Raw genomic sequence first — 23937 nt, forward strand, 5'->3', positions numbered from 1 at the left:
ACTGTTAGCACTATGCATTCAGGCAGGTAGCGTTCTCCTGGCATCCGCCAAAATGTAATGTAAGATATGTAAACATTATTAAAGTGGGAGATTCTGGAGCGGTACCTGAGACAGCGTTTTCCATCAACACCAAATGATGGAATATCTCAAATGTTGTCTCATCCCTCCAATAGACTTCCAGACAATCTATGCCAAGGCACATTGAAGCTGTTCTGGTGGCTCATGGTGGCCCAACGCCCTATTAAGACACTGTTGGTGTTTCCTTTATTTGGTAGTTACAGTGCCTTCGGAAAGTATTCAGACCCATTGACTTTTCCACGTTTTTTATGTTACAGCCATATTCTAAAAAGGATTACATTGTATTTTTTCCTTCAACAATCTACACACAATACCCCATAATGACAACACAAAAACAGGATTTTTGAAATATGACAATTACAATAATATTCAGACCCTTTACTCAGTACTTTGTTGAAGCACCTTTGGCAGAAATCAGCCTCGAGTCTTCTTGGGTGTGACACTACAAGCTTGGCACACCTGTATTTTGAATTTCTTCTTTGCAGATCCTCTCAAGCTCTGTCAGGTTGGATGGGGAGCTTTGCTGCACAGCTATTTTCAGGTCTCTCCAGAGATGTTCGATCAGGTTCAAGTCCGGGCTCTGGCTGGGCCACTCAAGGACATTCAGAGACTTGTCTCGAAGCCACTCCTGTGTTGTCTTGGCTGTGTGCTTAGGGTTGTTGTCCTGTTGGAAGATGAACCTTTGCCCCTGTCTGAGGTCCTGAGTGCTCTGGAGCATCAAGGATCCCTTTGTACTTTGCTCTGTTCATCTTTCCCTCAATCCTGACTAGTCTCCCAGTCCCTGCCACTGAAAAGCATCCCCACAGCAATATGCTACCATCACCATGCTTCACCGTAGGGGTGGTGCCAGGTTTCCTCCAGACGTGACGCTTGGAATTAAGGGTAAAGAGTCCAATCCTGGTTTCATCAGACCAGATAATCTTGTTTCTCATGGTCTGAGAGACTTTAGGTGCTTTACGACAAACTCCAAGCGGGCTGTCATGAGACTTTTACCGAGGAGTGGCTTCCATCTGGCCACTCTACCACAAAGGCCTGATTGGTAGAGTGCTGCAGAGATGGTAGTCCTTCTGGAAGGTTCTCCCATCTCCACAGAGGAACTCCGGAGCTCTGTCAGAGTTACCATCGGGTTCTTGGTCAACTCCCTGACCAACACCCTTCTCCCCTGATTGCTCAGTTTGACCAGGCAGCCAACTCTAGGAAGAGTTCCAAACTTCTTCCATTTTAGAATGATGGAGGCCACTGTGTTCTTAGGGACCTTCAATGCTGCAGACATTTTTTGGTACCCTTCCCCAGATCTGTGCTGCAACACAATCCTGTCTCGGAGCTCTATGGGCAATTCCTTCAACCTCATGGCTTGGTTTTTGCTCTGAGGTGCACTGTCAACTTTGGGACCTTATATAGGACAGGTGTGCGCCTTTCAAAATCATGTCCAATAAATTGAATTTACCACATGTGGACTCCAATCAAGTTGTAGAAACATTTCAATGATGATCAATGGAAACAGGATGCACCTGAGCTCAATTTCAAGTCTCATAGCAAAGGGTTTGAATACTTATTAGAATGAGATTTTACATTTTAATACATTTGCTAAAAATGTATAAAAACCCGTTTCCACTTTGTCATTATAGGATATTGTATGTAGATTGTATTTATTTAATACATTTTAGAATAAGGTTGTACCGTAACAATATGTGGAAAAAGTCAAGGGGACTGAATACTTTCCAAAGACACTGTGCATGTCGGTCTTTTCCTCCAACACATTCCATTAGCCTCTTATTTCTCTGAAAACAGGTCGCTGATTAGCAGGAATGTTGCCCAGAAAGTCCAAAGTGACATGTTTAACTGACCATTAGACTGGGAATGACTTGGCTCAAACCGGTCTTTTTCTTGTATTCTTCAGGTGAACACTCCAGTTGCATGTAATAAGTCGTAAACAGGGCTGGGGAATGGGTCCCCTTTGGTAAATGTGTCAGCCATTAAGACAAGACAAGGAGTAATGTCCATTTCTGACGGGCCCATTGTGAAAGATGTCTTAAAATGCTGCTGCTGTGCAGACAGTCTGTCATGTCCAGACGACCCCCTCTCTTCCTCCAGCTGAGACTCTTCCCTAAACAAACACAATGACACATTCCAGACAGACTTCTAACTCACCCTTATCCTGATGCTGCTGCAACCTTCTTATAAAACAAGCCCAATTCTCCTTTATTTCTCCCCCCGTTCTCTAGTATGGAGAGCAGAGCAGACAGAACTTCAAGGCCAGAGGAAGCCCAAGGCGACATTAATATTCTGGTTTCCTTACATAACCTGATCACGGATTCTTGTTCTACAGTCAAAAATGAACATTTCTTAGATTTTTCACAGACCTGAAAAGTGCCTGATGTGGTTTAAACATTGTTGTGCACTTAAAAGAACACAATTGTATGTTCCATTTATAAAAAGTGTGATTTTGAGAGTGAGAACCACAAACGGAATTAGAATATTATAAGATTTTATAGAGCCACCACTCCACACAATCTGTCTGTGGTGCTGCCCCAGAATGTGAGCCTCCCTCCCTGGTACGATTCCCAGGAACCCCCTTGTCTGATGGTGACATTACATCAGCAGTTTCTCTCAAGCCCCAGCCCCACTGACAGGGTATGACCAACAGAATGCCATACATTTACAGAAGGAAAACCATGGGGAAAACAGGTGTATCTACAGGACCAACCACTGATACAGCAGGAGCCTCTGGGGCCTAAAGACTCATGCTGCAACAGGCTGAAATATGTAACTGAGATCGCTGTCAGGAACCTAGTCCTGTGTTTTTCCTGTTTAACCAGGCCCAGGGTTGCTGTGGGAATGACTGATCATGCTCCACATGCTCTCCACATGATCAGTCCACACATGCTCCACAACTGACATGTTCTGTTTCCTATCAGATCCTTTAACTCCATAACTAGTAGGACTTAGTGCCAGGTTGGGACATGCACCTTGTTAACGCAAGTGTGCACCAGCAAGAGACCGTTGTTTGGTTAGCCATGTTCCTATAGCGCTCATGTGATTGCAGAATTTGCTAAACAAATGGCCACTGGATTGATGAAAATAATCATTCTGCCAGGTAGGCATTGGCTACTTTGTAGTTAACATTTTATTGAGAAGGCTTCTGGGAAAGCCTTTCCATCTCTACTAGAAGGTTATCATTAGCATTATCACTAACTCCTACACTGTGTAGGCATACACGCGCATGTCATGGACAAACGGGCATACCTGTGCTGTTTCAAAATGTTGCAGGAAAATACAAATCACCGATTCATTTTGTTAATATCTGATGAGGAACTTGGGAAAATGTAGGACTTTTCTAATAAGTTCCATACATTTAGTTGATTCCTTCTACGTTCAGTACATTTAAATCTCTGTATTCCATGATTCCATTCGCAACACAGATTTTAGAGAGTTTTGGTGTGTTTGTCTCAGTGTGCCTGAGATGTGTGATTTTATAGGGCCCTAGAGGTGTGGTGTGTTTGTCTCAGTGCACCTGAGAGGTGTGATTTTATAGGTCCCTAGAGGTGTGGTGTGTTTGTCTCAGTGGGCCAGAGAGGTGTGATTTTATAGGGCCCTAGAGGTGTGGTGCATTTGTCTCAGTGGGCCAGAGAGGTGTGATTTTATAGGGCCCTAGAGGTGTGGCGTGTTTGTCTCAGTGGGCCAGAGAGGTGTGGTGTGTTTGTCTCAGTGGGCCAGAGAGGTGTGATTTTATAGGGCCCTAGAGGTGTGGTGTGTTTGTCTCAGTGCGCCAGAGAGGTGTGATTTTATAGGGCCCTAGAGGTGTGGTGTGTTTGTCTCAGTGGGCCAGAGAGGTGTGATTTTATAGGGCCCTAGAGGTGTGGTGTGTTTGTCTCAGTGCGCCAGAGAGGTGTGTCTAGAATACAGAGTAGCTCAGCCTGAGCATCAACTCACCTCTTTTATAGTACTGCTCTCTCTGCTGAGGCTGGAACAGGCTGGCTTTTGGTATGGCACACAGAGCACCACAAATTATAGCCTTCCTAAAGAGGGCTTCACTTCCTTTACGGGAAAGCATGGTGGTTTCTGGCCTTAAAGTAGCCCCGGTGATACTCAGTTTGTTATTTATCAAAGGACATTGTAGCAGAATTGAAATGAGTCATACTGATTCACTGTATTCTGTGCTGCAGCAACAAGGCTGCCTGCAGGAAGTCCTAGACGATTACTAGCTAAACATATAGGGGGACAAGCTTTTTTTAGTTTTTTAATTGGTTTTTTTTGCTCTACCTTGTTATTTTGAGTATTACATTGTTATTGATTACCACATTGTTGGGTTTAGAGTTTGCAAGAAAGGCCTTTCACTGTATTTGAATGTGCATGTGACATTAAAACTGGAAACTTAATAAGAACTAGTGTTTTCCAGCACTGCTGCTGCTTGAGACTAATGAACACAGTTTGGAGTTGTGTTTTTTTAACCAACTGTCTCCAGAGCAGACACTATTCTTCTTCTTATAATTACATTCACAAACAGTTGCTTCAGAATGCAATAGAAATTCTCCTTTATCGGTCTGGTTGAAAGAAACACACTAACACTAATAGGTCACGTAATTGTAAAAAATAATAATCCACTTACTGAGTGGTGCGCCGAACAGCACAGTGTCCAAGGCCTTGAGCTGCAGCTTCTGAACATGGCTTCGATCCAGCATTTTCAGAATGGACACCGTCAGAGTGGCGTTCTTCACAGCCAGCCTGAGGGAACAGACAGATTGAGATTATCCAGTCCAGTCACATTGAGGAAGAGAGCGAGAATAGGAGGATCAGTATGAAGGACGCTATGGATTAATTTACCTGGGCATGACAGTCCCGTTGAAGTGCATCTTGCGGAAGGCGCCCACATACTGCGGCAGCTCCACGTAGATGAGCCAATTCTCCACATCGTCCACTGTCCAGTTGCACACTGCAATACAAAAACATGATATTACCTCTCTGACTGTTTCAGATGAGCCTCAGTAATCTCCATCACTGGTTGTACGCCAACTTTGAGCAAACGCCGACCCACACACAGAGAACATCTGCGATTCTGCTTTATATCTTAGGAGTGTCGCCGTGAGACGAGTGTAGCCAAAATCCCTTAGAGGAATCCTCTATCATAACACACTGTTAAATGTAGCTACACACGTTAGCCATCTCTTAATAAAAGACAGGGTAGGGGAAACAGGACTGGCAGGGAGTCAGCAGCAGTGTGGTGTGGGCACAGGCTGCCTAGTCGACTGGGTGGGTTAATGTGCTGCTGGGTGGATTAATGTGCTGCTGCCTAGCTAGCTAGCTGGGCTAATGTGTTGCTGCCTAGCTAGCTAGCTAGCTGGTTTAATGTGTTGCTGCCTAGCTAGCTAGCTGGGTGGGTTAATGTGCTGCTGCCTAGCTAGCTAGGCTAATGTGTTGCTGTCTAGTTAGCTAGCTGGTTGGGTTAACTTATGGATGGGGGCAGTATTGAGTAGCTTGGATGAATAAGGTGCCCAGAGTAAACTGTCTGCTACTCAGGCCCAGTTGCTAATATATGCATAGTATTTTTTGGATAGAAAACACTCTGAAGTTTCTAAAACTGTTTGAATGATGTCTGTGAGTATAACAGACCTCATATGGTAGGCACAAACCTGAGAAAAAAATCCAACCAGGAAGTGGTAAATCTGAAGTTGGTAGTTTTTCCAACTCATTCAAATTGTACTTCCTAAGGCTTCCACTAGATGTCAACAGTCTTTAGAACCTTGTTTGAGGCTTCTACTGTGAAGTGGGGGCGAATGAGAGGGGAATCTGCCCTCTGGCAGACCTCTGAGTCAAAGGTCTGCCAGAGAGCCACGAGCTGGCCACACGCATTCACGTGAGAGTTAGCTTTAGTTCCATTGCATTTCTGAAGACAAAGGAATTCTCTGGTTGGAACAATATTGCAGATTTGTTAAAAACATCCTAAAGATTTATTCTATACATCGTTTGACATGTTTCTACGGACTGTAACGGAACTTTTTGACTTTGTCTGGATCTAGTGATCGCACGTCATGAATTTGGATTACCGGGCTAAACGCGCGTACAAAAAGGAGATATTTGGACATAAATGGACTTAATCTAACAAAACAAACATTTATTGTGGAACTGGGATTCCTGGGAGTGCATTTTGATGATCATCAAAGGTAAGTGAATATTTATAATGCCATTTCTGACTTCTGTTGACCACACAACATGGCGGGTATCTGTATGGCTTGTTTTGGTGTCTGAGCGCTGTACTCAGATTATTGCATGGTGTGCTTTTTCGGTAAAGTTTTTTTGAAATCTGACACAGCGGTTGCAATAAGGAGAAGTGTATCTATAATTCCATGCATAATAGTTGTATATTTTAGCAATGTTTATTATGAGTATTTCTGTTAATTGATGTGGCTCTCTGCAAAATCACTGGATGTTTTGGAACTACTGAACATAACGCGCCAATGTATACTGAGATTTTTTTATATAAATATGAACTTTATCGAACAAAACATACATGTATTGTGTAACATGAAGTCCTATGAGTGTCATTTGATGATCTTCATCAAAGGTTAGTGATACATTTTCTCTCTATTTCTGCTTTTTGTGACTTCTCTTTGGCTGGAAAAATGGCTGTATTTTTCTGTGACTAGGTGCAGACCTAACAATTGTTGTGCTTTCATCGTAAAGCCTTCTTGAAAATTGGACACTGTGGTGGGATTAACAAGAAGTAGATCATTAAAATGGTGTAAAATACTTGTATGTTTGGGGAATTTTAATTGTGGGTTTTCTGTTTTGAATTTGGCGCCCTGCACTTTCACTGGCTGTCATATCGATCCCGTTAGCAGGATCTCAGCCCAAAGAGGTTTTAATGTGTTTCTGCCTAGCTAGCTGGCTGGGTTAAGGTGCTGCTGCCTAGCTAGCTAGCTGGCTGGGTTAATGTGCTGCTGCCTAGCTAGCAAGGTGGGTTAAAGTGGTGCTGCCTAGCTAGCTATCTGGGTGGGTTAATGTGTTGCTGCCTAGCTAGCTGGGTGGATTAATGTGCTCCTGCCTAGCTAGCTAGCTGGGTTAATGTGCTACTGCATGCTGCTGGCCTGAGCACAGAGTTTCCTGGCTCCCAACCTCCGCTCTGAGCCACAACAGGAAGCTGCAATGCAGAGAGACTGAGACACAACCAAAAAGGTGATTGGGGGGGGTGAAAGAGATTTGGAGAAACAGGGGAAAGAGCAATGAGGTAGGGAGAGGGAAGGGTTGAAGGCGATTAAGAGAGCGGGAGGAAGGAGAGGTGAGGGACAAAGAGAAGAGAGAAGAGGAGAACGTAGATGTGAAAAGCCATGAACGGTATATGATAAACGTGACAGAATACTGCCAGCAGGACAAGGAGGCGTAGGTGGTACGTCAGTGTGGATGGTTGCTATCTGTGTGTGTATGTTATGATGACAGGGCCACTGATCACCCTCTGCCAGGATGCTTGAGCTGCTAAGTGGTCTGCACTTTACTTGACAATGCTGACATACCAGCTAATACGTTTGACTGTTGTAGCTGGGATGGTTGGGCAGCAAGAACTCTCCCTTACCTACAGTCACCACACAAAACATCAAGCATTCAATCTAATTACTGAAGATAAAAATTTAAATACAGTGCAGTACTCTAAAACAGACAAAGCACAGGGAGTCTAGCTAACACGGTGTCAGTCAGCAGTGAGACATCAAACAAGGAGGGCTGGACCGACAGAGCTCTGAGAAGAGAACACAGTGTACGGAATGAGATTCATCGTCTGAGACTCTCATATGCAAACGGATGCACTGAGTGGGGCAGCATGCCTGGAGGGGAGGCTTGTTTGTGCTGCTAGCCTGAAAAGAGCAGAGACAGAGTGGGGGGCTGAGGCAACACTACGATGTTAGTTCCAGCACCTTCAGAACCCTTCCAAGTATTCCACAGGTCTTCCACACTGATGAACTGGTCGTCTCCGTGGAAACTGTTGTGCTTGGCTTTGGGATCGTGGTAGTTCAGGTCCTCCCTTAGGAACTGGAGGTCCCCGAGGTCACATAGGGGGGAGAGAAGGGAAGAGAGGTGTCAATCAAATCAGCCAGAAGGATTATGTGGCCTGTCACTTATAGGATGATGTCAGAGCAGAGGGATCAAACCGTTTCATCCAGCCTGAGGTAGACTTAGGAGACTGCAAATTGTTAGATTGCTCAGAGAATAACCAACGGAGAAGCTTGCCTTGTGCGTCCCTGTGCCTGCAGTGTGCATCCGACCTTGTAACATTATCACAGAATTCATGACAAGCAGTAGAGGAGGCTGTGTGGAACAGCCAGGAACCCCATGATTTACTCACACTGTGAGAAGGTGCTAGAAAACACATGGTATTTTATGACAATGTCAATTAAGATTGAGACATTGTCTTAATAGGTGAATGTCAATGAAGATCTATAGGTTTGAGCATGCACATGTCATTTTCCACTGAAGCTTAACTGGCCTGAAAACCTGTGATTAAAGTACAAACCTATAACTCCATTGCTAACAGATGTGGACACATCATTTGATGAGGAGGAACACAAAACAGGAAATCAGGTGTTCCTCTTTCTACTCTAAACACTCGACCAATATTCCAATGTAATGAGCCTACTGTAAGTAATACGGGACACATTGAGTGTCTCCAGTTCTCTTGAGCAACAGCATACCAGTGCAGCGACAGAGCTTAGCTGACATTATGTTTCATCCATCTCTAGCCAGCCCCCGTGCTGTTATCATACCGTTTCTTTGACAATGTAGCCAAATAGCTGATGTTTTAAAAATCCTAGTATGGTGTGTCCAACATGTGTTTTTTAGTTGTGTCATGATGTTACAATTATCTTATCTTGTTTTGTTTTTAATGTAGTTCTGTCCTTGAGCTGTTCTTGTCTATTAATGTTCTGTATTATGTCATGTTTTGTGTGGACCCTGCTTTCGCAACAACTAATAGAGATCCTAATAAAATTCTAAAACATGATCATAAAAACCTATTATTTCTTTAAGAAGTGCCCAGGCATCAGAGCTGCTTTGGTCCGAACGCTCCACGTGTTTTGTTCAGGCTTCCACAGTGTCGGCTCTGAGCCAGTACTGGTACCAGAGATATGTGCTTAATTCACAGGCTGGCTGCTTCAGGGATCATCAACCAGAGCCAGTGTCTCCTTCTCTAAAACTGCTCAGCCCCTGCAGAAGAAGCTGCAGAGGGAGAGACCTCCGGCTGCCGTACCAGTAGTATTACTCACCCTGTCAGTCTGACACGTCACATTGAGTAGGGAACCTGGTAGTATTACTCACCCTGTCAGTCTGACACGTCACATTGAGTAGGGCACCTGGTAGTATTACTCACCCTGTCAGTCTGACACGTCACATTGAGTAGGGAACCTGGTAGTATTACTCACCCTGTCAGTCTGACACGTCACATTGAGTAGGGAACCTGGTAGTATTACTCACCCTGTCAGTCTGACACATCACATTGAGTAGGGAACCTGGTAGTATTACTCACCCCGTCCGTCTCTGACACGTCCACATTGCCATTAGCATCATCATCCATCTGCTTGTGGATACTGCGGATTGCCTCGAAACTGAGGATGCTATTCTCATCGTGGCACCGAGGCTCGTCGATGCGACAGAGTTCTGAGGGAGAAAAGACAAGTTCAACCTGAGTCAGAGCTCGGACTGACGTTTGACAGCAGTTGTACAGGGCTCCCAACAACACTTGATATTTTCTCAATCATAGTAGGCTTGGGCGGTAAACAGTTTGGGGTGCCCTAAAGCTACGCCACTGCTTATAAAAACTGGAAGTTTACTATCCAAGATGTGCCAAATAAATCATCTCCAACTCAGGGCTCCAGCTATGCATTTGGTTTGGTAACTTGCTAGCTAAGCCCTAGCGTTCAAATCAAGCTTCTTGGTTACAGCAGAGACAATCAACCCTCCTGGATCAAGATCCCTGCTGCCTAAATTAGTTGTGTGCGTCAAAACAAAAATACATAGTTATTTTGGGGGGGGGGGAATAAGCAGTGCCCCATGTGTACTGCCGGTAATACCGTTTCCCCAGGATGGTACGGGAAACGGTTTGAAGATATGAACATCTGCATAGAGCCCAACCCTACATCATACAGAAGGACTAGGGGCTATCGACCTGTAACACACCACAGCTTATGGGTAGGCCAACAGACAAAACTCTGTCCACCTTGAAACCATCCCGAGCCATTTGTTCAAATCCACATAGTAACCCGGGAGCTTTGCTGCTCACAGCACAAAAGCATAGGGATGCTAAATTTAGCTGAGTGTTAACTAAACCTAGCAAGAGGCTATTTATAACCAGGCTGTGTCCAGCTGTATGGTTACATTGGAGAATGGTGGGGAGGGTAGGAGTTTGCTTTCTTTTCAACAGTGTAAGCAGTGTTGCCTACACTCAATGTGACAAGGGTGCTGATATTATGTCATCAATCCCAGTGCAACACGTGTGTAGGGAAGTAGAGTTCTAGTGAGGGAAAAGGCAATGACCAGGGGGAACTATGAGGGCAAAACATACAAATCATGATTATTTACTAGTCATTTTCCTTTCCATAGCCTACTAGAAGGCCTATTAAACTAAGTGTCCTTTAATATAGAGCACATGGAAAAATTCTATACAAATTTGATTCTATACATGACTTGTGAAAGTGTAAAAGATGTCCCTCGTCATGTTTTTCCGACTACTAGAAAGATTTTTACACACTTAACCCCAACATTTCTTCAAGTTTTAACCCTCATTGTAAAGGACAAGTTATGTTTTTGCTTTGAGAAATAATAATCTTCAGAAATAACTTTCATGTAAATAGTGATTTAGTCCATCCCTCATTAAAGGTCAACCCTGTAACTTGAACTGAACTCTTGTTTTAATAATAAAATCATTTTTCAAAAGAAACAATGAACATCTAATGGACAAATAACAGTGTTATTTGAGCTGGTTCTACTCTTTCTCCATTTTCTGGTGGAAAACAACTAGAGCATGACACGTAAACCTTGTTACCAAAAACAACTCAGTTGTTTGAAAGTTGTATACAATGGTGTTACATGCTGGGAGTATCTCTGGGTGTATTCATGGTTATGAAATTGTTGTATTGCATCTAAGCCTGCCTGGCCTGCAGTTTTCCCCCCTCTCCTGGGGGATTAAAACCCCTCAGCAGATCACAGATAAGGCCTTGCTTCAAGTCACAGGAAAGCCTCGTTTGGCCTGAGCTGCTGTCTGCAGACATTCTGGGCTGTGTGCAGGAGCATGGCCAAGGCTGCCTCTAAGCCACAGAGATTTTCAGTGTAGCCAAGTGTCATTTCAGAAAGCTTCAATGTTCTAAGTTTCAAGTTCACAATCTCAGGTCAAAAGAATGTACCTTCTAGCTCTTCAATCTGTCGTTCTGCCCCTGAACAGGCAGTTAACCCACTGTTCCTAGGCCATCATTGAAAATAAGAATTTGTTCTTAACTGACTTGCCTGGTTAAATAAAGGTAAAATAAAAAATTAAATGTAGTCTACATGATGAAACAGCAGGATAAAACATTTTTTAAAAGCAGACAAAATGGCTGAAAGAAGTCACAGCATTGTCCCTAAATGGGGAAAAGCTTACCAGATAGATCAAAGCTAAGAGTCTGCTAAATATTCCTGCTTGTATGACTGTGGGTTATCCTGCCCAGAAACCAGCCCAAAACAGAAATGAAATAGAGCATGGCCTAGATTAGTACAATGTCTTCAGTTCTCACTAAGAAACGTGATATCAGATTGATTCCTGTGTGGTGCAATCCATCATGAGGAAGCACACAACAAGTGTGTATGTGTGTGTTTATTTCCAGCTTGCTCTCCCATTTGCTGCACAAGGCAACTCGTAGTATTACAATACTAGGCATTAGGCAAGACCTACCCCGATTGGCCCATGCAGAGTGCAACTTATAGGCATGAATCAGCACAGCACAAGGCAGGCAGGGGCTTCTCTGGCATGGAATACTGCTGCAGATGTATTTATGACAAAGACTTACGGCAGAAAGGGCTGAACAGAAAATGGCAACAAAGCCAGAAAAGTGAAGCTGTGGAATTGCACTCTATCAAGCAGCCAAGCTATAGGCAACTACAGAAAAGGTGTCAATTGTTAAACTTGTTAGGAACCACAAAAGTCACCATACCCGACCGGTCAAGATCTAGAGCCAGTCAGCCACAGAGGCCAAGACAGTTGGCCATTGTGGAATCAATTCTATAATACTCAGGCATATCAACAACCACCACCACCACCACAGCTGACACATCCTCACCTAAAGACTCATACATTCCCCATTGTGTGTGTGCCTGTTCATGTTTATTTGTTAAAGTGTCCAGTTTTGCAGTAATTTTTCACATCCTGCCAGTCAAACGTATATTCTGCTACAGTTGTGTGTAATTGTGTGAGGAATGTGTCGAGTCAGGATTGGATAATAAGATAATTGTAGCCACTCCCACCTATTTAAGTTGTTGGAATACAGGTATATGTGGTTATGAGAGGCAGTGAGAGTAGTTGAACGCAAGAATAGAGAACATGTTATGCTCTTACCTGTTCTTCCTGATTTTAACCATAGATGTATACAACAATCTATTTTTCAAATAAATGCTCAATTTTGGAGTAAAACTGTTCCTGACTTCAAGAATCCTTTCTGTGCAGGAGGGAACGGCCAACTTGGTTACACACCCTCCCACTCTACTGGGAACTCCCCCAACAAAATAAATCTATGAATAAAAGAGTATGTAGGCTACAACAAGCTGCTAATCCATCAACTGACGTTCTGTCAGGTTGTCCATAGCTGCTTGTTAAGACATGTTAACATTCTGACTGTAAAGCCTTCTCTTCAACACATACAGGCAGCAGCATATGCCACAGAAATGTGCCACTGCACTGCAGCAGAAAGTGGGGTGGAGCATTTCTGATCAAAAACAGTATTTCCTCTGCCATAACGAGGCTCTACAGCTGCAATGGAAGGCAGCGAATCTCAAACATCTATAGTGGCAGCTTGACTCTAAAGTCACACCCCTATTGGTCCCCATTTCAGGTGCAATGAGTAGCCTATCTGAGCAATCTTGTGCCAGCGTACAGCCTTTAGCAAACCGAGTAACCGAAGCTAATAGACCTACTACTTAGACAATAACAATGCAGCTCTAAATGAAAGCCTCCTGGCTAATATGGCTCCAGATAACCAAATAACAAACCCTTTTCGGGTCAACCTGTTCTTTAATTCAACAATCTAACAGCATAAATCCTGCTGGGGACTCCAAATCAACCCACGCAAGTCAGTGTGCTGAACACAGCCTACTAGATAAAAGGTTACATCTAAAACCCAAGGGTGTGGTGGTGCTAGTTGAAAAGTAACTTTTTGGGCTGTTTTCTGTGCATTTGAAAATACCAGTGTCTACATTCCAGAACTGCAGCCCAGGACTTCAGCAAACACTTCTATATTGAAAAAAATAATGACGTTTATCATCACCTGCAGCTCTCACACACACTCTTCCTCATTTGGTTAGCAAACAAGATAGATATTACATATTTACATACGAGACTACCTTTTCAAAGAGGTTTAAGTTATCTAACCCTCTGTGTATTCGCTTGTAGAAGACTAAACACACACTTGCCCTCTGCACCACTTCACTGGTGTAATGACTGCTTCCATCCTGACTCCAGGATGCCCAACCAGGCTTACTGTAGCTGGCAGTAGTCTGTAGTAGTCAACCCTCTCCAGGCCCCGAGTCTCTTCATCACACAAATGCCACAAGCTAGTTAAACTGTTTCTGAGCACAGACAATAGCCTATGCATTATATATGTGGGTAGCTAGGCCACATTCACTCAATGTCTCACCACCAACCGGTCCAGCACACCACTACAACAGTCTTCAATGTTTTACCACAAATACAATCCTTATTGGAGATGGGTGACTGTGACAGCCAACATGTATCACTTCATGACTGGGCCTGTCCAATTCAGCTGAAGCTTTACACAGTCTGGCCTCATTGCATGACGTCAAATCAAAAAGCCTCTCAAGTAGAGGCACAATTACTGTAAGTGGTATAGAATAGGCTAACTTTCATGGCAGAGAGTAGTCTTTTAAGCTATTGTTATTCATTTCTAAATGTCTCCATTTTTTAAGAATAGGCCTACAATAGTTAGGGGCCCCTTGGACAGGAAGCATAGCACTACATGATAAATTACAAATGCCACAAGTTCAACATCAACACTGTTCATGTGCAATCATAGGAGCCCTGTATAAACAGTGCTGATAAAATTATGGGCAGGCACCCAGTTCACCCACAGCTGTATAAATATGATATGACTTATTATACATACCCACCCAAAATGGAACAAGAGGAGACTGGTTTGGTCTCAAACTAACAATGAATAGGCTAGGTCTAGCGTACTACTGTAGCCGACGTGAGGCTTAGACACCTATATGATGTTCCTTACAAGTCCCAAACATCTTCAGTGTCACATTGTTTAGTTTACATAACTTATGACAATAGTGTCACACATTCCGTTTTGGAATTATATTGAATGCTGTGGCAAAACTAGTGACGATAAGTAAAAATACATTTTGACTGACTTGTCAAATCGACAAGCAAAAAAAAAAACAATACCAAGATGCCAGACTCCCTGACTTGACTGTGTGCCATGATCACCCGAGGACAGAGCTTAATGGAGAATGCATACCCTAACTATTCTCAGCATGGCTGCATTTAGAGCTGGCACAATTTCTAAATAAATAAAAAAACTGGCACTGGAGATTCTAGTGCACTGATAATGCAACAAAAGTTTACAAGTGACCAATTTTGATCACTTTGTGTATGGAGTATTGTATGAACACACACTTGCAGGCGTGTCATAATGTTTGGACATTTCTCAATGATATTTACATACCTGACACACCATTATCAATATGATGGTGGTCTGAGCTGGCTTGGACCCTCCAACTTTCGCTCAGGAGGCATAAGCATACAATCCACAAGGTCAACGATTTGCTGAAATCCATAATGGAGGTTTGCTAGGAAGAGGGTGGAGAAGAAATGTTTTAGTGACATCTCATATGAATGTATAACGTTAGATACTGTACTAGCCTAGTGATTTAACTATGACTGAACTTCAGATTTCAAACCAATGACTTAGTTATTTTAGATTGTAATAATAATTTAACTAAAAATTGTAAAATGAGATCACATCGGAAACTTTACAAGCAAACTATCATCGGACAAGGAGGATTGGTAGCCCATATCTGGGACATTAACTTGGCTAGTTACTCAGTATAGAAGTCAGATAGGCAGGTAGAGCCTGTACTACAGCCCCTAACAAAAATCAGTGGTTGACTCATGCTAAACATTATCATGAACATAATACTACTAGCAAACAATTAACATGTTTAGCTATTTCAATAAAATCATTACAAGACAATATTAGCTGGATATGGTTCACAAGCAATTATAGCTAACGCGTTAACAGCTAATTAACAATAACAAACGGCTGGCTAACCAACCTTATCAAAACATAAGTAATCGGGTCAGTTGTTCCATGATTTTCTAGGTAGGCATGAAATTGTAGTTTTTTACCTTTCAATACTTCTGCATTTGATGCTCTTATCACAACTCTCGTGGTTACAGTAGAATCAAAGGCACGTCATCAATCGTAGGTCCAAACTGCAAAGAGAAACCCCTCTGTACTCCATGAATAAAGAACTAAATTAGCTGGCTAGCTGCATATGACAAATGATTTTCCGCTCTGTTTAGCCCGCTAATGGCAATCCAAGGCAAGGGCCGAGGTGGTCGAATAACACAGACACTAGGATAAAGATAACTAAGTAACGTAATGGTTCCGGTCCCGTCTTCAGCTAGCTCACCAACCCACTAGCACAGCAGACTTCAGATCATTGTCAGCAGCTAATCATAGCACACGAGCTATACACAATGACAGAACGCGAGCCAAGCCGTCCTCTTACGTCAATTTACTGGATAAAATACACTCGAGTAAAGAAAAAAGTACTTATGATTGATTCAAACACAGAGCGATTGTCATCCACGAACTACATGTCTGCTACAGCTGGTCTCCCCCCCCCGCCCCACACTCAAAAAAGCTTAAACTCTTGGCTTTGGAGCTGACTCGTTCAATTCTCTGGACTTGGTTGCTTCACCTGTGAATCAAGTAATTTTAGTGAATCACTTCCTGTCACGTGTTTTTAGTAATCCTTCAAAATAAGAGTTCCGCCCTGTAAATGGTGTAATCGAATTGTGAAGGTAAAAATATATATATATATATATATATATATATATATATATATATATATATATATACAATATACAATTTACATTGACACCCCTTTTTACCTAAGTAATGCATATATATATATATATATATATATATATATATATATATATATATTGTTGTGGAAAAGTACCTAATTGTTATACTTGAGTAAAAAAATATATATATATATTATTATAGAAAATTACTTAAGTAAAAAGGGGTGTCAATGTAAATTGTCCGTTAGCGATTTTTATTAATAAAGCAGTCTAATGGCTTGGGGGTAGAAGCTGTTGAGGAGTCTTCTGGTCCTACACATGGCTTCAGTACCACTTGCCATGCGGTAGCAGAGAAAACGTTTAACTTTGTTTTAGCATGTGCAGCACCAGGACTTTTAATATTTTGAAGTAGTCAACTGGGTGGGACTTTCGAATTATTTAAGGAAGGATCACATTATTCCATCCAGGTCACCAGGAGGGATCAACTAATGAATTATACTTGTGAAGAAACCATAACTGCAGGTGGCAGTATATCGCCAACCTTGGCCTTATACTTGTTCAAATAAAACACTATAGATGGCAGTGTGCACCCTTTCAGTTTGTTTGCCAACTCATAGAAGTTGTAAAATAAGAAAATGTACTACTTCAAAATGGATATGGCCTCAATGGCGGTGCCTGTGCTCCCAAAGACGCCATATAAGAACAGATACAATGATGCAATGTCTATCTAAGTCTATGGTTAGAGCAGTCATGATGAGCAGCGTATTGGATCCAACGTCACGACTACCGGAAGATCGTTTTGGAAGACTGCTGCCTATGCTGTCCACTTCTTCAATCTGATTGTGACATTATACTTCCACCTAAAGGTGTGTGGATGTAGGCTATTACAACATACGAACGGTGTGGCTCATCGACTCACCAGTTCCACACAACTAAGCTCAAGCATGCCACCTTGAGGCTGTGGGCTACACAACGCTAACAGTAAAACAGTAGGGAGACATACCATCAGGTGGGGGTGGTACATCTTCTGATGATCTTAATACCCCCATCAGAACAAATCTGAGCCTAACTGGGGTAGCCAGTAGGCCTTATCATGCTAAATCCAAACTGTTTATAATACAGCTGCATGATACACCTTGATCTGATAATATATCATAAGCTGATGAATGATACTTCCTCAAATTCTCAGTTTGAAATGCCCAACGCAACCACATGTATATCAATATAAAATCATTTCTGGGTAACAATTAAGCACCTTACTGTAATAGTTCACCATATTTTTTTTTTAAAATAGCCTTTTAGCAACAAAAAAATTCTCAAGCAATAATTTTGCTAGGACCGTCTGGGAGTGGTCTGAAAACTAGCTGTTATTGGCAGAGAGGTTCGGAACTCTCTGTTACTTGTCTATTAACCAATTTACAGACCGGAGATATCACCAGGCAAGTAGAAATCCCCACCCATGCAAACCTACTGATTAGAAGGTCCTGTGTAGATTGTATTTTCAACCAGGAACTATTATCAGGAATAACACTGATAAGAAAAAATCACACGTTTGCAGTGCTAGTTTCATCAGCTGTTGTACAAGATGATAAAACACACAGGAAAAACTAATTTAGACTGCAATGGGCCTCTAACGACGATGTGGTTATTCTTATTCTGTACATTTGAATGTCAAATAAGGTAATTCATTGGGTAACAATTCTATGTAAAAATGCTGTTTAATATTCTACCAGCAACATTTATTTAAAACAATAGCTCAGGCTGTCATGGTGAGAAGACAAACTTCCTCACAGTGCTATTATTGCTCGAGCAGCTTCCTGTTCAGCGAACACTCACACTTCCTCCACTACAGCAACACTTTGCTTGACTACTTTGACGCTCTCAGACAGATTGTAGGCTATATGTTCATACAAACCCTGCCACTGAAGATAGTATGTTTGGTGAGTCTGACTTGTTTTTAACCTTTACATGTTTTTTATGTGCTACTTCTGTATAATAGATATGTAGACTGAGAACACAATCTTACGGAAGCACTTGAGTGACGCAACATAAAGTGAGGTAGCCTACTGCTGTTATAATTTCCAAAGGTGCTATTCTATATCAAAACACTGCAGGCCTACCATAGGCAAGCAATGTTAAAATCCACTATTGTAATACTTATTTGTGACAGTTATTTTGTGTTTAATTTAGCCTGCTCAAAGTTATAACTGTCTCTAGTGATTATATTTGGCTCTTTTTCTATGAAATGATGATGATGATGGTGGTGAAGAACATTCACTGTAATTCATGTTGAAATATTTTCTAATTTCAGGGGTACTATTATTTCCTATTTACACATAGCGCTTTTCTTAATTGTAGCTTAATAATCTAGGTGAATTATATTAGAAAAAGATGTGATCAGAACGCTATGGCCTTGTTGATGGCCTACACTGTGAAATGCACCTATCATAGATATTCAGTGTATAGGCCAATGGTATGTGGTAGTGGTGATATGAATACAAAGGTTTATTGGATTTGAAATAATATCCCCAGTCAGTGTGCAGAGCAGTACATTTCAGTGCTCCCAGTCTCAGGTCCCTGTAGGCTGGGTTGAGCTATATTCACATTTTCTCCAACATTCTCATAAAGTAGTGGGAAGAGTCCAGCTCTCCTCTCTCACAATGAATTACAATTACTGCATGTATTTCATACTATCCAGTCTCCACCCATATTTTGTAGTTTCGGTTTTCTCACTTGAATTCTTGGGGAACATAGGCCTTCTGTACTGTAACTATAAATTAAGTAGGCCCACAGATAAACATTGTTTTCAAGTTGAAATGAAAGAAAATAGATCAATAAAGACGGAAATGAATAGAAAGTGTCAAACTGTACTGTGATATCTAGGGTGTGAAAGTGATGTTCATATCTGATAAAGTGTCAGAGCAATTTAAACCACAAACCTTACTTTTCAACAGTTTACATTTGTTGGGCCCTAGCCAGTGTCTCTTTTGGTGTAAAGTGCATCTGAACATTGTAGCATAAAGTGCATTTCTCATGTCCAGGTGTCTGAGACAGTGAAGGGGCCAGAATGCAGAGCATCAAGTGTGTGGTGGTAGGAGACGGTGCAGTGGGGAAGACCTGCCTCCTTATCTCCTACACCACCAACGCCTTCCCCAAGGAGTACATCCCCACTGTGTTTGACAACTACAGCGCCCAGGTGACTGTGGACAGCAGGACTATTAGCCTCAACCTGTGGGACACAGCAGGCCAGGAGGAGTACGACCGCCTGCGCACCCTCTCCTACCCCCAGACCAACGTGTTTGTCATCTGCTTCTCCATTGCCAGCCCCCCCTCCTTTGAGAACATCAAGCACAAGTGGCACCCAGAGGTCACCCACCACTGTCCCAATACGCCCATTCTGCTGGTGGGCACCAAGAAGGACCTGCGTAATGACCCGGAGGTGTTGAAGAAGCTAAAGGATCAGAACCAGATGACCATCACCCAACAGCAGGGCACCGCCCTGGCCAGGCAGATCCAAGCCATCAAGTACCTCGAATGCTCTGCCCTCAACCAAGATGGAATCAAAGAAGTGTTCGCTGAGGGTGTGCGAGCCTTTCTCAACCCACAACCTGTCGCCACCAAGAAACCCTGTGTGCTATTATAAAGGCAGTAGGAAACCCTGTGTGCTATTATAAAGGCAGTAGGAAACCCTGTGTGCTATTATAAAGGCAGTAGGAAACCCTGTGTGCTATTATAAAGGCAGTAGGAAACCCTGTGTGCTATTATAAAGTCAGTAGGAAACCCTGTGTGCTATTTTAAAGGCAGTAGGAAACCCTGTGTGCTATTATAAAGGCAGTAGGAAACCCTGTGTGCTATTATAAAGGCAGTAGGAAACCCTGTGTGCTATTATAAAGGCAGTAGGAAACCCTGTGTGCTATTATAAAGGCAGTAGAAAACCCTGTTTGCTATTGTAAAGGCAGTAGAAAACCCTGTGTGCTATTGTAAAGCCAGTAGGAAACCCTGTGTGCTATTGTAAAGGCAGTAGAAAACCCTGTGTGCTACTGTAAAGGCAGTAGGAAACACTGTGTGCTATTGTAAAGGCAGTAGATAACCCTGTGTGCTATTGTAAAGGCAGTAGGAAACCCGGTGTGCTATTATAAAGGCAGTAGAAACCCTGTGTACTATTGTAAAGGCAGTAGGAAATCCTGTGTGCTATTGTAAAGGCAGTAGTAACCCTGTGTACTATTGTAAAGGCAGTAGAAACCCTGTGTACTATTGTAAAGGCAGTAGAAACCCCTGTGTGCTATTGTAAAGGCAGTAGGAAACCCTGTGTGCTATTGTAAAGGCAGTAGGAAACCCTGTGTGCTATTATAAAGGCAGTAGAAACCCAGTGTACTATTGTAAAGGCAGTAGGAAACCCTGTGTGCTATTGTAAAGGCAGTAGGAAACCCTGTGTGCTATTATAAAGGCAGTAGAAACCCAGTGTACTATTGTAAAGGCAGTAGGAAACCCTGTGTGCTATTGTAAAGGCAGTAGGAAATCCTGTGTGCTATTGTAAAGGCAGTAGTAACCCTGTGTACTATTGTAAAGGCAGTAGAAACCCTGTGTACTATTGTAAAGGCAGTAGAAACCCCTGTGTGCTATTGTAAAGGCAGTAGGAAACCCTGTGTGCTATTGTAAAGGCAGTAGGAAACCCTGTGTGCTATTATAAAGGCAGTAGAAACCCAGTGTACTATTGTAAAGGCAGTAGGAAACCCTGTGTGCTATTGTAAAGGCAGTAGGAAACCCTGTGTGCTATTGTAAAGGCAGTAGGAAATTCTGTGTTCTATTATAAAGGCAGTAGGAAACCCTGTGTGCTATTGTAAAGGCAGTAGGAAACCCTGTGTTCTATTATAAAGGCAGTAGAAATCCTGTGTGCTATTGTAAAGGCAGTAGGAAACCCTGTGTGTGTCACGTTCGTCGTAATAATGGTCAGACCAAGCTGCAGCGCGATATGGTTTCCACATCATTTATTAAAGTGAAAAAACAAAACAAATAAAGACACAAACAACGAAACGTGACCAACGACATGCTACGTGCACCAACTTAAAACACAGAAACATAAACAATATCCCATAACCCACAGGTGGAAAAATGCCACTTAAGTATGATCCCCAATTAGAGACAACGATTAACAGCTGCCTCTAATTGGGAATCATACACAAACACCAACATAGAAAATTAAACCTAGAACCACACATATAAATAATAAACTAGACTAAAACCCCTAGTCACGCCCTGACCTACTCTACCATGCAGGCTTTGTGTGCTATAAAGAGTGTGCTATTATTAAGGCAGTATGAAACCCTGTGTGCTATTGTAAAGGCAGTAGAGATACTATCACAGATGCATATCCAATAGAACAATATTAATTAATTTAATGTCTGTTAAACATTTGAGTTGATTTTATTGTTAAATATGTTTTTGTTGTACTGCCATTAACAAACACTGTGATATCAAGACTTCATTAAGAAAAAAGGGGATCTTTGAGGCATTGGCTCAAGATGCATGCTTCAAAACTGACCCAATGTTAGGTAGGCGAGAAGGGCCTTGCTCAAACTTTGTCTGTCAGAATCCTTGCTTTTGTATATCCATTATTTTGCCCTCTTCCTTTAAAGCAATTGACAAACAAAGCCTGAGACTTGATGGGAGATACATTCTCTCATGTATCTGTGTTTGAATAATTGTCAAATTTGGACATGTATGGCCTTTACAAAAGTAATTAAATAATGCACGTGTAAAAATATAATATCAGAAATTTAATTTACTGCAGTGGGCGAAAACAGGATCACACAATGTTTCTTAGTAGTCTTAAACAAATCTACTTTGAAACAAAAGTATAGACCTACGGGCTTAAAAAAAGAAGACGCCTGTACCATGTCCGATATAGAGTTGAAATGTATTCAATTTTGAGTTTGCATCCTATTTTAAACGTTATAACGTTATATCACAGAAGACTGAAATATAACAAAACCGTTTGACATAGAAACACTGGATTTCCGGCTGCTTTTTTAAAATAATGGCAACTTTAAAAAAAAAAAGAATGTTTATTAATTATGAAAAATATTAATATCATTCCACCCATGAAGCCACTATGTCCTTTGACTGCAGGAAAGGGCTACATACCAACTCTCCCATTATATTTGTTTTACAATGTACTGTATAGTGGGTTTAAAACATATATTTTTTTAAGCTAACATAGAAGAAGGTTTTTCTACACCATCAGTTTTTTTGTGTGCTGTGTGTGACTATCACGCCACCAAGTTAGTGCTGTCTGATTGTGTTGAATACTGGACACAAAAGAGGAAATGCAGAGAGGTCTTTGATAAGAAATGCATAGGCTGATTTTCCTATTGCGGTCATTAGTCAGTGTGTGTTTGAGAGAGAGAGAGAGATCAAAAAAGGGAACCTGTTTGTAACTTCCCTCTGAAAGTCCATAGCTTGCCGTCTATTTTGTTATGTTGGGTTGTTTTAAGGTTGTGTAACTATGTTGAGAAGGCCTGGCCGTGACCCCACTCTCCGAGGGTTTCTCCGGGAGAGTTCGGATATGCAAAAAACACATTTCCAATTCACACATGCTTATTAATACATACATGTGTGGAATAGGACAAATATAAGCACCGACCAAATGATTATTATTACATCTACTGTTATAAATGAGAGATGGAAATTGTGTACAAACTGTAGTGTAGATTAATGTGACATATCTTTATTCTTATCTTAAGCAACATCAAATAAATGTGTCTCAAACTGAAAGAAACAAACCCATTGATCAATGCATCAAATTAAATTGATACTTCAAGAATACCGATACCTTTCCAAGGGAGGCATGGGATGTCATAGAACCAGCTGCTGAACAACGATAAAGTCCCTGATTTGCCTGAGAATGGAAGTGAAATTATCCAGCTGGCTGTTACAGAGTTGTGAAAGATGTGTTTTCATGTGATGCCCAAACATCACTGTCCTCTCCCATACTTCAGGCCACTGGACTCATTTGACAGTGAAATAAGGCCTCTGCTCTGGGTGCTGGATACACAGACAACTCTTTGTGTGAGAACAGTAGAGGGACATACAGATAGATCTCCTTACTGTTTTAGTACAGTATATATTGTTACTGTATACAACACCCCAATCTACTAGTCTCTCTCTCTCTCTCTCTCTCTCTCTCTCTCTCTCTCTCACTCTCTCTCTACAAATGAGGAAGAACATTTATTTGTAACTTCCTTAATTTAGGTTGTGGACCTCACTGACTGACTGACTGACTCACTAAGCATGTAATGGTGGAACTCAACATTTCCGAAATAATTGTTTAATAAAGCTAAATGTTTTCGCAAAAAATATCACTATTAGGCTATTATTACCTTTATAACCTGTTGGTACTAGGGGGCAGTATTTTCATTTTTGGAAAAATAATGTTCCCAAATTAAACAGGATATTTTGTCAGGACAAGATGCTAGAATATGCATATAATTGACAGCTTAGGATAGAAAACACTCTAAAGTTTCCAAAACTGTAAAAATATTGTCTGTGAGTATAACAGAACTGATGTTACAGGCGAA

At 41.8% G+C, this 23937-nt stretch overlaps 2 protein-coding genes across 5 annotated transcripts in view; one reads left to right on the forward strand and one right to left on the reverse strand.

Annotated features, from left to right (window-relative positions):
- Nucleotides 1-16258, reverse strand: part of stim1a (stromal interaction molecule 1a) — a 43089-nt gene extending 26831 nt beyond the window's left edge. For all 3 annotated transcript variants that reach the window (XM_021588397.2, XM_021588396.2, XM_036965832.1), the window contains exons 1-6: nucleotides 15674-16258; nucleotides 14991-15114; nucleotides 9587-9717; nucleotides 7983-8097; nucleotides 4903-5011; nucleotides 4688-4803 (exon numbers count right to left, since the gene is read on the reverse strand). In XM_021588397.2, coding sequence (XP_021444072.1) covers nucleotides 4688-4803; nucleotides 4903-5011; nucleotides 7983-8097; nucleotides 9587-9717; nucleotides 14991-15102 — 583 coding nt within the window. In that variant the 5' untranslated portion in view covers nucleotides 15103-15114; nucleotides 15674-16258. The remainder of the gene's footprint in view (nucleotides 1-4687; nucleotides 4804-4902; nucleotides 5012-7982; nucleotides 8098-9586; nucleotides 9718-14990; nucleotides 15115-15673) is intronic.
- Nucleotides 16259-18165: 1907 nt separating this feature from the next.
- LOC110507199 (rho-related GTP-binding protein RhoG) lies at nucleotides 18166-23716 on the forward strand. 2 transcript variants are annotated; one of them, XM_036965162.1, is made up of 3 exons: nucleotides 18166-18300; nucleotides 19402-19981; nucleotides 20013-23716. In XM_036965162.1, exons 2-3 carry the CDS (start codon nucleotides 19428-19430, stop codon nucleotides 20032-20034), a joined length of 576 nt encoding a protein of 191 aa, XP_036821057.1. In that variant the 5' UTR covers nucleotides 18166-18300; nucleotides 19402-19427; the 3' UTR covers nucleotides 20035-23716. The 2 variants fall into 2 exon arrangements, with proteins under 2 accessions (XP_036821057.1, XP_021442767.2); XM_021587092.2 differs by having other exon boundaries at nucleotides 19402-23716.
- Nucleotides 23717-23937: the final 221 nt, after the last annotated feature.

This window comes from Oncorhynchus mykiss, chromosome 27 (genome assembly GCF_013265735.2).
Source record: "Oncorhynchus mykiss isolate Arlee chromosome 27, USDA_OmykA_1.1, whole genome shotgun sequence".
Classification (NCBI taxonomy): Eukaryota; Metazoa; Chordata; class Actinopteri; order Salmoniformes; family Salmonidae; genus Oncorhynchus; species Oncorhynchus mykiss.

Bases quoted from the DNA above. Each gene is read 5' to 3' on its own strand.
- LOC110507199 (XM_021587092.2), top strand. From the start codon at position 19,428: ATGCAGAGCATCAAGTGTGTGGTGGTAGGAGACGGTGCAGTGGGGAAG.